The 14,321-nt window shown below is 41.5% G+C and overlaps 1 protein-coding gene across 1 annotated transcript in view; it reads right to left on the bottom strand.

Moving 5' to 3' along the window:
• The window catches only part of RUNX2 (RUNX family transcription factor 2), a 170,490-nt gene that overhangs the window by 109,219 nt on the left and 46,950 nt on the right, over positions 1–14,321 (bottom strand). Inside the window, 1 exon segment of the mRNA XM_042477000.1 lies at positions 12,921–13,025. Coding sequence (XP_042332934.1) covers positions 12,921–13,025 — 105 coding nt within the window.

The following is a 14,321-nucleotide window of genomic DNA, read 5'->3' on the forward strand; positions in this document are numbered from 1 at the left end:
CTGCCCACATTTTCATCTATGGCCAGTCAATGCTATATGTTTATACATGTGTTAGGTGGGAAGAAAAGGCCCACAAACATCCAGGACTTTTCCCCCTTCCCATTGCCATAACTGAGACAACCTTGTAATGTGAGAATGGCTCCACAGGATCATCATCAAATCATTTTAATAAATGGTTAAGTGAAATGCTGTTCAGGGTTGTCATTATTCTTGTGTACATTTTGATGCACACAGAATAATAAACAAATCTCTTGACAATTTAGTAAGTAATGGGTAAACTCTAGGTCGTGGGGGTCTCTTACTATATCAAATCTCCATATACAACTAAGTAGCTGATTGAAAATAACAGACTAGCTTTTCTGCAAAATTGCTGATCAGTGGGAAATGGTGTGAAGTTCTGTAAATATCAGTGTGATCCCACATTTAAAAGGAACAGTTCTTTGAAATAAAATCTAAAGATCAAAGCCTGGTGAAAGTGAGAAAATACTATAAGCAAGAAGTAATTCAAAATTACAATTTAAAATTATTTTTCCCTACAAACTCTAAGGGAGAATAATGTGAGCTATCTGGCATGTACTATTCCTAACTAAATTTTACATGTAATAATTTTTGCTACTGACATTTTTCCTCCTTGCTCAGGCCCTGTGCAGACCGGCAGTTTGGGCAGGGGTGGGGCAGAGTTGGGACATAGTGTTTACATGATGCACGCCCTGGCTCTGCTCCCAGGGCGGCGTGACACTGCGTGTTGCACCGCATGGCATGTGGCGTCGCACTACTGCTCTGGCGTTGCATCCACATGACTCAGTGCTGAAGGAGCACCATAATGCCACAGCACCATGGCTATCCTGCCCTTTGCAGGGTCCAAAAAGGAGCCATTTTTGTGGCTCCTTTTTGTGCCCTGCAAAGGCCAGATTGGGGCCGCAGCATATGGTTGTCGCAGCCCCAATCTGGCTGTAAAAGGGGCAGCTGGATGCCGCCCCTTTGGGGCTGTCTGCATAGCCCCTGAGTTACCACATGCTATGCTGATGCCCCTCAGGGGAGGGCAATGGCAAATCTCTTCTAAATAAATCTTGCCAAGACAACCCCATGATAGGTTCATTGTAGCGTTGCCGTAAGTCAGAAACAACATGAAGGCACACAACAGCAGCAGCAGCAGCAATGCTCATGCCTATTTCTTTTCCTTGAACTTAAATACTCCCTGTTCTTTTTGGAAAGGTCTTCCAAAGTCCATCATCACAATGATGCAGACTTGTAAATGAGAAGAAACCAATGAATTCCAGATGTAAAAACTTGTTAAGAGTTTCATGAGGAACAACAGCTGCATATCAGAGAAGAGTCTTTCTCATCAACAATCCAAGATTCTTCTGCTTTGATTAGTAATTAATTGGAACTAATCTAGAATACTTTTATTCAGGATCATTTGAAGAGTAACCACATTAATAACTAGTTACTGTATTAGTTATTGCTGTCTAAAAAAAACCTAGCAGATGATTAATGGAACAAGCAGAAGGTCTCAATGATACTAGAGGAAAAAAGCCCCTTTCAACCTGGGAAAGCAAATTCCACAGATAGGATCAAGCAGACACTAATCAAGCAGACACTAATCCTCTTTTGCAGACCCTCCCACCCTGAGGCCTGTCATTAGCAACAGAACAATACACATGCAAATCACTCCTGCCTTCCCAGGTCACACAATATATATATATATACCCAAGTCCTTTCCAGGCAAGCTTTCTCTGAAGATCCAGCCACAGATGCTGTCGAAACGTCAGGAAGAAACTCTTCTAGAACATGGCCACATAGCACAAAAAACCCACAAAAAACTAAGGATCAAGATAGTTCTGAGCATTATCAATCAAACAGAAACAGAAATAGTAAGAAGGCAAATGATGGAATATCACAGGAATTAGATGTTCACTTCTATTGTATTTAGGATTAACTTCAATTCAGCTTTGGCCCATGGTGATCCTATGAAGGAGAATCATAGAATCATAGAGTTGGAAGAGATCACAAGGGCCATCCTGTCCAACCCCCTGCCATGCAGGAACTCTCAATCCCCAACAGATAGTCATCCAGCCTCTGTTTAAAGACCTCCAAGGAGGGAGATTCCACCACTCTCCAAGGAAGTGTGTTCCACTGTTGAACAGCCCTAACTGTCAGGAAGTTCCTCCTAATGTTGAGCTGGAATTTCTTTTCCTGCAGTTTGCATCCATTGTTCCGGGTCCTGTTCTCTGGAGCAGCAGAAAACAAGCTTGCTCTCTCCTCAATGTGACAATCCTTCAGTATTTAAACAGGGCTGTCATATCACCTCTTAACCTTCTCTTCTCCAGGCTAAACATCCCCAGCTCCCTAAGTTGTTCCTTATAGGGCTTGATTTCATTTCATTTTGTTAGCTTTGGCCCAGCTTTCTAGTCTATTCAGATCCCTTTGAATTTTGATCCTGTCCTCTGGGGTATTAGCTACTCCTCCTAATTTGGAGAGACCTCCTTGAGCCCCAGTCATCATCAGCCTTGCAAATACATGCCCATAGCTTCTCCTTGGTTCAATTAATCCATTATTTAATCCATCTATTTGGGTGATCTTCCTCCCCTTCTACTGCCTTTCACCTTTATCAGCAATATTGTCTTTTCCAAGTAGACTAAGTTCCAAAACACACTGCAGAAATAATAATAATAATTATTATTACTCTTTATTTATATAGCGCTGTAGATTTGCACATCACTCTACATAAAAACAATAAAAATATAAGAGTAAACCTGCCTATGGTGCACAATCTAAGAAATAATAGGATAATACATATAAAATACATAGCAATACAGGAAATGGTTCAATAAAACAGGCAACAAAAAAGAACAGCAAATAGCAAATGATAATCATGCAATGCCTAGGAATGCTTCTCTGAACAGGATGGTCTTCAGCTCCATTTTGAAGCTGATTAAAGAAGTGATGGCTCTTGCTCGTGGGGGAAGAAGGTTCCAGGAGTGAGGGGCAGCAAGTGAAAAGGGACGAATCTGAGATGGGGCAGAGGAAATCCTGGGCTGGGACAGCCAACCTTGACTACCAGAATGGAGGGCCCGAGTGGGAAGGTGAGGAGAAAGAAGGTCTGATAAATAAGAAGGGGCCAGCCCATGGAGGGCTTTAAATGTCAACAGCAGGAGCTTATACTGAAAACAGAAAGGGAGAAAGAGCCAGTGAAGGGATGCCAACAAAGGAGAGATATGGTCAGAGAGGTGGGCAGATGTGATAATGCATGCAGCTGAATGCTGGAGAGAAATTAAAGGATGGAGGTGAGATAGAGGAAGCGCAGCCAGGAGGATGTTACAATAATCAAGTCATGATACCACTAGGGCATGGACCAGAATCTTGGCAGTAGAGGCGGAGAGATATGGTCGGATTTTGGCTATATTGTATAAAAAGAATCTACAAGCCTTGGCTGTGGTCAGGATCTGAGGGATACATGACAGAGAAGAATCAAAGATAAAACCTAGACTACAGGCTTACTGGACTGGTTGAATAGAAATGTTGTCCACAGAGACAGAAAAGGAGTGTTGAAGGGTGGACTTAGGAGGAAAGACAAGAAGCTCTGTCTTGGACATGCTGAGCTTCAAACGCCAATGGCGTGTCCACTGCGAGACAGTTGTGAGACAAGACGAAACTTGCTGTTCAAGCCTTGGATAAAGGTCAGGGGTGGAAAGATACAACTGGGTGTTATCGGCATACAGATGGTAGGAAAAACCAAAAGAGCTAATGAGTTTACCTAAGGACAGTGTGTAGAGAGAAAACAGAAGGGGACCCAGAACAGAGCCCTGAGGAACACCCACAGATAAGGGAACAGAGGATGAAGTCTGACCACCTGTGACCACTGCAAATGATCTGTCTGACAAATAAGATCTAAACCAGTCGAGAACAGAGTCTGAGAACCCAAGGTCAGAAAGTATATCAACTAGAAGACAGTAATCAACGGTGTCAAAGGCTGGAGACAAATCAAGAAGGATGAGAACAGAGTAAAGGCCATTAGCCTTGGCCCATAAAAGGTCATTCGAGATCTTAGTGAGAGGTGTCTCTGTAGAATGCCTTGGGCGGAAACCAGACTGAGAGGGATCAAGAATGGAGTTGGCTTCAAGAAACTCAAGACAACGAGAATAAACAACCCGTTCCAAAACCTTAGAAAGAAAGGGATGAAGAGAAATCGGACTATAGCAAGACAAAGAGGAGGGGTCAAGAGAAGGTTTTTTCAGAATTGGGGAAATGAGAGCATGTTTAAAGTCCGAAGGGAAGGAGCCTGTATAGAGAGAGAAAGAGAGATTGAAGATGAGGGCTGAAATGAGGGAGCTATAGAAATTAGAAGACAAGTAGGAATTTGATCAAGAGAACAAGTTGCAGGTTTGGAAGAGTTCAGAAGTATAGAGAGTTCATTAAAAGAAGCAGGAGGAAACACAGAATTTTTTTTAGGCGAGGGCGATAGAAGATTATGAGCAGAAGTATCGGGAGGGACTATCTCAGAGCGAATAGTGGTAATCTGAGATGAAACAATTAGCAAAGTCATTAGGAGAGAATCTACTTTGAAACCACTTGAACTGCCCTAGCTCAATGCTAGGCAATGTTGGGATTTGTAGTGTTAGTGAGACATTTAGCCTTCTCTGTCAGAGAGCTCTGGTGCCACAATAAATTACAGTTCCCAAGATTCCCTAGCACTAAGCCAGGGCAGTTAAAATGGTCTTAAACTGAGTTATGCCTGCAATGTATTTTGAGCCTTAGTCATCTCATGATGTACAATTGGCCCTCAGTATCTGCGTGAGATCCGTTCCTGATCCACCCCACCCCCCAGATACCAAAATCCATTGGTGCTCAAATTCCATTGTCCTCAATGCGGCATGTGCACACAGTCACACCGCCTTTGGGGACAACCGTGTTGCCATGGTCACATCCACAGTAGGAGCCCATGTGAGAAGGGCCACAAAGACCAACACGGAGTGGGTGGCACCTGTCTTGTTTCTGCCAGTCAGGCAAGGGGTGCCCAGGAAGCAGAAGGGGGATGCCAAGGCCAACTAGAATCACAGGGCATGTGGGAGGGAGGAAGCCCCACAGCCAGGTTGGCCTGGAGGTCTCATGCCAAGACGACCATGAGGACCTTGTGCCCCTCTCCCAGCAGGCATGCTTATCCCCCTGTGGCCCCCAGTGCCCGGCAAAGTCTCCCTCAGGGCAGCAGGTGCCAGCTGGGCCAGCTTGGCACTGGGCATGACAGGAAAAACTGGAGCTGTCCCTAATGGTGAAGGGGCTGCATGAGTGCATGCACCTCCATTGGGGACAACTGGGGGCTTGCCACCTACAGATGCTGGAATCCGTGGATGGCAAGTCTGCAGATAAAGAGCAACCACTGTATTCAATAGCCTCAGTTTAGACATTTTGGCCTTTAGTGAGAATTCAGGCTTGATTTGCTCTTCTTGTTGTTACTGTTGTGTGTCTCCAAGTCATTTTTTACTCATGGAAAACCTAAGACATATCATAGACTTTTCTTGATAAATTTCTTCAGAATGGGTTTGCCACTGCCATCCTCTAAGATTTATCGAGTGTGACTTACCCGATGTCACCCAGTGGGTTTTTAATGCTTAACAAGGCATTTAAACCTTAGAATCTTAGAAGAGTTGGAAGAGACCACAAGGCCATCCGGTCCAACCCCCTGCCACGCAGGAAATCACAACCAAAGCTTCCCCAACAGATGGCCATCCAGCCTCTGTTTAAAGACCTTTAAGGAAGACTCCACTACCCTTCAAGGGAGTGTATTCCACTGTCAAACAGCCCTTACTGTCAGGAAGTTGCACCTAATGTTGAGGTGGAATCTCTTTTCCTGCAGCTTGCATCCATTGTTCTGGGTCCTGTTCTCTGGAGCAGCAAAAAAACAAGCTTGCCCCTCCTCAATATGATTTCCCTTCAAATATTTAAACAGGGCTATCATATCACCTCTTAACCTTCTCTTCTCTAAACATCCCCAGCTCCCTAAGTCGTTCCTCATAGGGCATGGTTTCAAGACCCTTCACCATTTTAGTCACCCTCCTTTGGACACGTTCCAGTTTCTCAACATCCTTTTTGAGTTGTGGTGCTGGACACAATATTCCAGGTGGGACCTGTCCAAAGCAGAATACATTGGCACTATTACTTCCCTTGATCTTGACACTATACTTTTATTGATGCAGCCTAAAATTGCACTGGCCTTTTTAGCTGCCGCATTGCACTGTTGACTCATGTTCAACTTGTGGTCTACTTGGACTCCTTGATTCTTTTCACACGTAGTCTCATTCAGCCAGGTGTCCCTCATCCTATATCTGTGCATTTCATTTTTCCACCCTAACTGCAAAACCTTGATCACCAGAGTCATAGCCACAATACCACACTGGCTCTAGGAACCATTTATTTATCTTTTGGGCAGTCCAGGTAATCTACAGAAATCTCTTCCATCACCACATATCAAATTTGTTGATTCTTCCTGTCAATCTTCTTCAATTTCCAGTTTTCACAATCATATACAGAAAGTGAAAATAGAATGGTATGGAGGATTCTACTTTGGTATTTATACAGTCGGCCCTTCTTATACACAGATTTTTTATACACGGATTCAATTATACACGGTTTGAAAATGTTCCAAAAAAGTATAAATTTACCTTGATTTTCCATTTTTTATAAGGGACACCATTTTGCTATGTCATTATATTTAATGGGACTTGAGCATACACGGATTTTGTTATACACGGGGGATCTTGGAACCAAACCCCAGCGTATAACAAGGGTCCATTGTACTTGAAGATCTTGACAATTTCCTTCATAGCTACCTTTCCAAGTCCTAGTATTTTTCTGCTTTGCTTGTTTGTTTTTTTTACTAGAGATTCTGTTTTTATTAATGATTGAACCAAGGTATGTATTAAAAATAACCATTTCTATATGTTCAACACCCACTTTAAAACCATATAAATTATATGTGGTCATTATTTCTATTTTCTTAACTTTTTGGGAGCTGCGCTGTGCAAATGTCATGGGGCACGCCAAGATGGTGCCGGCAGCACATGGTAGGGCTCGGGACAGCGGAGCATCCGCAAGCTCCCGAGCCCTAAAATCGGCTCCAGACCTGGACAAACTGCCAGTCTGTTCTGGGCCTGAATGTAATATGAATACAAGCATTCTATGTTTATTCCAATCAGTTTTTAATTAAAGCAGATGAATATAGGATTTTCTCATCAGTGATACCCAGAACCCTTACACAGAACCCTGATTTCTAGTGAAATCTGCCCAAGAGACACAGACAGAGAGAACCCAAGGCAGATTAATCAGGTCAGGCAAGCCACTTCAATAAGCCCAGTCTATAATGATTTGTGAAACATGATGAGACAAATTTCATAACAAAGCTCGCAGTCAGTGAAAATAGGTCCTTTACAATTAAGGAAAGCACAGGCATGATATTCAGACTGAGCAGGAATACACTGCCTATTCAGTTGCATAATTAGCCACTCAGAAAAGAAAGCAGCCAGGCACAAGGACCAGGAAAACAAACGCTGACATCCAGGTGTGTCCAGGATGCAAGCTACCCAGTTTTATAAGGCCTCTAGTTCTATTGTTTTGCTTGGCACACCAGCAATGTGCAGAGGAGGGGTAAACCAAGAGCAGCCTCCCACTCTGTTCCCTCATCTCCCAGCCATTTAGTTTCCAGTCCATGAGAAGCACCTGTAGCTAGAGTGCTCAGCCACAAAGATGATCTGTGAATAATAAGATATAGCTTATCCAAGCTCTTCTTCCTTTATTATCTTTTGCCTAAGTTCTAGCAGAATCTTGAGAAACATCAGTATTAACATTCCCTGTGGGACTTTTGTTGCTCTTAGAGTTGAACTGAGCAGGGTGAAGGGGATTGTCAACATCAAGCTCTTTTCTCAGGCCAAACAGCAACATATATTCACACTCTAGACATAAGTGACTACAGACAGATGAACAAAAACCTTCATAACACATTGGCTGGGTTCAGACAATATTGCTCAGTTTTGGGACACAATAATGTTTAATGCTAGGAATCAAGCCCTCCTCCCTTCCTCCCTTCCCTGCCTAGATGAAATCCCACTTCTTATTGTAGCCCATTAAGTGATGTTAACTACCAGCTAATTAATTTTTATTGACCTCTCTTTGTAATCAGACTTTGCAAACTGGCCATTTCAGACTGGCCATTTCATTTTTCAGAAAGTTGAAAGAGTGACAAATGGTTATGGAAACTGATCCTCAAATCAAGGATGAATTAAGCCAACAAGGTGGAAGCAATAGGAACTTTTGAAGTGACAAAGTTTACTCCAGGCACAAGTGGTCCCCAATCAGCCCAGGACCATGGTGACCAGACAGCCCACTTCCAAATTGGGACGCTACCATGGTTCCAAATGAGCCACCGGCAAAGAGAGTTTTTTCATCATTCTTTTAGCCGGTGGCTTTGAGCTACCTTAGGCAGCCTCAAAGCAACTTCTGACTGTGTCAGCGTCATGCGTCATCTGCACATCAGAGCCCCAAAGTGGCTAGAAGCAGCTCCTTTTGGCTCCTCTGTTTCAGGCCTTAGTTTAAGAAACTATTGAATGAGATCACACATATTCAAAAAGAAGAGAATTCATGATGACTGGGAGATTTGTAAAGGAGGAGGCACAACTGCAACCAATTCTAATGAGAATGTGTTCAGAGGAAGATGATGAAGATTGCAAAAGGTCTGAAAACAATGCTTAATAAAGAATGGTTTCGGAAGCTAATATGTTTAGCTTGGAAAGGGGAAGATGGACAGGTGATATGATAGCCTTCTTTAAATATCTGAAGGGATGACATGTAGGAGATGCAACAAATTGTTTTATGCTGGTCCAGAAACTAGAACATGAATGTATGGATTCAGATTATGAGAAAAGAAAGTCCACCTAAATGTTAGGAAACATCTTTACTGTAAGAGCTGTTTAACAACGGAACACACTGCCTCAGAGAACTCCTATTCTTTGGAGGTCTTTAAACAGAGGTTGGATGGTACTCTTTCAGGAGTACTTTAACTGATTAAGCCTGCATGGCAGATAGGGATATAATTCTTCACTAAGGGGCTATACAGATGGGCAGCATTCAGCCGCACCTTTTCAGCCTGGATTGGGGCTGCAGCAACCGCATGGCGTGGCCTCTGGAGGACATAAAAAGAAGCCGCAAAACACATCTTCTTTTCAGCTTCCTAGAAGGGGCATCATAGGTGTGTCGGTATGTCATAATGGCGTCTCTTCTATGCTGTGCTGTTTGGGTGCTGCACCACAGTGGTGTCATCATGGTGTGCACCATGTAAACGGGTGCACCAAAATGGCACCATGGGGGCGGGGTCAGTGCCAAGCGTGCGGACACTATGCTGTGACTCCACCCACAGGTTGCCACAAAGTGCTAAGTTTCTTGTCAAAGGCAGCAACAAGAAATTTCAGCAATTCTCTTCCCACTGTGAGAAAATCTTTCAAAACCATGCAGCTTCAAAGGCTATCCACAATTCAAGACTTATTCTATGCAAAATTTGCATGTGGTTGTCTTGCACAGAAAACAGCATTTTCTGTGTGAAAAATAATAGTTCAATAAAGAAATATTTATTCCTGCACAGACAATGCTGTTTTCTCCACAGAAAATTCAATTTTCTATGTATAATAACCATGTGCAAATTTTACATAGAATAAATCCTCAATTACAGAATTTTCTACACAGAAAGCAGTATTTTCTTCATGAAAAATAATATTTTAATGCAGAAATGTTAATTCCTGCACATAAAATGCTGTTTTCTCCACAGAAAATGCAGTTTTCTATTCCTAGCAACCATGTGCAAATTTTACGCAGACTAAATCCTGTTATAAATTTTCTGTAGAGAAAACAGTATTTTTCTTCATGGAAAATAACATTTCAATGCAGAAATATTAAATCTGCACATAAATTGCTGTGAAAGTGCTGTTTCCTATGCAAATGAATAATGTGTGGATTTTATACAGAATAAATCCCCAGTTGTAGCATTTTCTGTATGGGAAATAGAATTTCCGGTGCAGGAATTAATATTTCTGTGTTGAAATATTATTTTCCACACAGAAAATGCTGTTTTCTGAGCAAAATACTCAGGTGAAAATTTTGTGCAGAATAAGTCAAAAATTGCAAAGATTCTTGTCAGTCCAGGATTTTGCTTGTAAGGTTTCTCAGCACTTGAAAAACATGCTGGTTATTTTTCTGGGGTTTTTTTCCATATTTTTTCCAAATATTTTCAAGCAGTCTTTCCATCATTAGTGGCAGGGAGTTTGGCTAGGTGGGTTTTGAGATCTGTTACCACTCTGATTCTGTGAAAAATGGGAGGCACCTAAAGAAACCAGGGTGGGTGCAATAAGGAGCTTTCAAATGACTTAAGATTTAAAAAGGACATATGGAAGAGGGGACAAATTTCCAAGGAATAAAACAAATGAGTAGCTGATATTTGTCAGGAGATGTTGATGAACACTAAAGCTCAGAATGAGCTAATCTTGCACAAAGGGGTTAACAAAACAAGGGGTTTTTTCCTCCAATTATATTCAAAGTGAGAGAAAGAATAAGCAAGCAGTTGATTCACATCATAAAGATGGAGAATTGCTAATGGGTGATAGAATGAAACAGAACTCCAGAATACCTACTTTCCTTCTGTCTCCTTCCAAAAGGAAACACAGTGCTCACTGTAGTAGTAGAAATAGTGCAGTTATGGGCCTGCAGGCATAGCCAAAGACATGGTAAGGAACACCTAGCTACGTTAAATTAATTCACATCTCGAGGGTTAGATGAACAGCATCCAAGGGTACTTAAGAAACATGCGGATATCATCTCAGAGTCTCTGTCTATAATCTCTAACAATTCTTGGACAACAGGAGACACCTAGCAGACTGGAGGGGGGCAAATGTCATCTCCACCTTGAAAAAGATTTGTGAGCACTAAGAAAAGAATACTGTGATTACTGAGGGTCATCACATGTTTTTCAAAAACAACCCACACAAGACTAATCCCTGTTATAATTTTGGTAAATCTAGGTAGATCACAGGAATGTTGTGGATGTAGATGTAGTGTATTTTGCATTCAGTTAGACTTTTGACCTGTTTTTGCAAACAAGATGATAATATGTAGGTTAGATGATGTTTCTGTAAGATGGGTTTTTAGCTGGTTGATGGACCAAACCTAAAGAGTGCTCACCATGGCTCCTCTTCATCCTGGAGAGGAGTGACAAGTTGAGTGCCTCGGGGTTCTGTTCTGGGCCATTGTTTTTCAAAATCTGTATAAATCATTTGGATGAAAGCATAGAGAGAATGCTCATCAGATTTCCAGATGACACCATCTGGAAGTAGTAGTATCTCAGAAGACAGAAGCAGGATCCAAGATAACCTCAATGGAATGTCATACTGGGTCAAAAGTAACCAAATGATAAATGCAGGGATAAATGCAAGATACTACATTTTGGCAGAAGAAATCAGATGCACACTTACATGTAAAAGGGATTATGGTTTTGGCAAACCACAAATTACTCATGAAGTAACAGTGTGATGCAGTGGCAAGACTCAGTTCAGTTATAGATTGCATCAACAAAACCCAAGGGGATTAATACACTTTGTTCTGTATCTGTCAGACATTACCTGGAGTACTGTGTCCAGTTATTGCACCACAGTTGAGAGAACTGGGCATGCTTATCTTAAAGAAGATGAAGAGGGATACAATATTTACCTATAAATATCTGTAGCAAGTCTGCTGCTCAACCAGGTAGAAACTAAACCCAAGGATTCAAATTAAAAGAAAGATTTCAACTAAGTATTAGAAAAAAACTTCCAGATAGTAAGAGCTGTCCAAAAGTGGGATGGACTACTTCAGAAGTACCTGACTTCTCCTTTGTGGGAGATTTTAAAACAAAGGTTAAATGGCTGACAGAGATGTTTCAGCTTGTAGCTATTGGAGGGATACTGAATATTCAGCTTGTTGATACTGGCAGCAGTTGGACCAGATGACTCTTGGGGTCCCTTCTACCTCTAGATCTCTAATATTTTATTCACCAGGAAATTCCTTGAAAACACACTTTTACATATCTGAATATTTTCCCTTAGAAAATCATGGGCACACCTGCTCAGGTCTTCAAAATGATATATTAAGAACATTTCACTATGTAATTCAATTGCATTCAAAAATTAAAGTTCTTGCTCATTTAATGTAAAATAATTGCTTCCTGCACTTACTGATTCAACAGGGAGCCTGAAGACTCTGGACTCCGTGCCTGGTCTTTTGGAATCACATGTAGTTTATTACAAGAAGTATTATTGTATTCAGGTAACAGAAGCCTGCTGCCAGTATCACCATGTTACTGTTTGTGGTCTTGATTTAGTACCCTTACAAAAGACATGCAATCCATACTTGGGATTCCTCAAAGGTCCCCCATTCTAAGAAGCAAGGCCCACATGGTTTTGGAAAACTGCAATCACATTAGGGAAACTCCTAAGAAGAAAGAGCTAACAGGGATAAAAGTGATCTGAATCACACAACTGCCACTTCACACAAGTAACAAACTATATGGAGACAGGACCATACAGTCTGAATCCCAGGTGACTAGCACCTTGCTTAGATAACCCATGGATTTGGTCTGAGTGTCATGAGAATCCAATAAAGTAATGAGGTCATCTTAATTTCCCATTGATGTGTTAGGGTCCCAAACATGATTGCTGGACAATTAGTTACAGTTGTGAAGAGTTTTCTTTGATCTGGGTCAAGTTTATTGCATGAGCAAAAATCATGGTGCATGAAGTGTAAAATTTGCATCAAACTCTGAAGACATATTTCTATACCCATTTATATCCACCTACATTTACAGATACAGCATGACTCTAGATCACAAACAAGAGAACAACAGTACTTACTCCTTGGTTCTCTTGGTCCATCTACTGTCACCTTTATAGCTCTGTGGTATGTAGCAACTTGAGGGGGATTTGTAAGGACTGTGATTGTCAAGGTAAAGCTCTTTCCTGTAAAGTATAAAAATGGAGGAGAAAGAGAGAATACAAGTGATTGTAAAAATATGGCTCCCCAAGAAAGAACCGAAAAGCATGAGCAATCTCAAACATAAAACATTATATCTGAGTGGAGTAAATAAATTTTGTTCTGCCAGAGATTCACTCTAATACATCAAAGTATTGATAAATAATAAATTTTACATGTAATTAATGTTCTTATCACATGATTAGACAATGATGGAAAAATAATTAGAGGTGATGTCTCCCTCAGCTTGGAAATGTTATGTTTTAGACTATAATTTCCAGAATCCCCCAACTTGTATGACTAGTAGTTATGTTGGTTGGGGGATTGTGGGAGCAAGAGTCTAGGAAAGTATCTTTTCCAAGCTCTAAGGCAGTGTCTTTTCCAACAGTTGTTTACTTATACTTTGAGGAGGAAAGTGTTTGTAAACACTTGTAGACACTTGCTTACTGTCAGGGCATTTTCCTGCACAACTAGCTGCAAAGAGAATCAATTGGAGAAGAGAAGATTATCCCCCAGAAGCACACTCCTGCAATGAATGAGGAAGTCAGGAACTGAGACTGCAGAAACCAGATGAATCCCATTGCAGCCTGTGGGCTGGTCTACACTATTAAAAATACTCCTCATTCCAGTCATATAGAATGTGATCTGGCCACACACGATTTGCAGGAGTCTGAACTTTTTGTGGGGTGAGAGTTGAGAAACTTTTTAAATTCCATGGGGAAAAAAAGTTTAGCGGTTTTACCAGAATATTCACAGAAACCAACAGAAATGTGCATTATGGCACATGTGTCCATGCATCCACATCACACGGAGATAGAAAGGTGTGCATTTTCAGCAGAGGGAATGGTAAGAGATGTAAATAGATGTGAATTTGTGCAGAAAAAATGAAGGCAATTAAACATCAATGCAAATAGCCTGAAGGAAGGAGACTCCGCCCTCCATAACTCCCATCCGCCGGCCTGAGAGGGAGTTCACCAGGCAGGTCCAGCTCCATCAGGACTAGCCTGGAAGAAGGAAGAGCCCTCCCTCCAATCTATCTGCCTTGGTCCAGGCCTCAGAGGGAGTGAAGAACCACTGGACCTCATCCCCTTTCCCTCCACCATTCCCTTCTCCTTTTGTTTCATGTCTTTTAGATTGTAAGCCTGAGGGCAGGGAAATGTCTGATTAAAAGTAATAATTGTAAGCTGCCCTTAGAGCTATTAGGGCTGAAGAGTGGGATATAAATACCTAAATAAATAAATAAATATGTGAAAATCTCAGCAATTTGCATAATACACATATAT

The sequence above is a fragment of the Sceloporus undulatus genome, chromosome 1 (genome assembly GCF_019175285.1).
Source record: "Sceloporus undulatus isolate JIND9_A2432 ecotype Alabama chromosome 1, SceUnd_v1.1, whole genome shotgun sequence".
NCBI lineage: Eukaryota > Metazoa > Chordata > Lepidosauria > Squamata > Phrynosomatidae > Sceloporus > Sceloporus undulatus.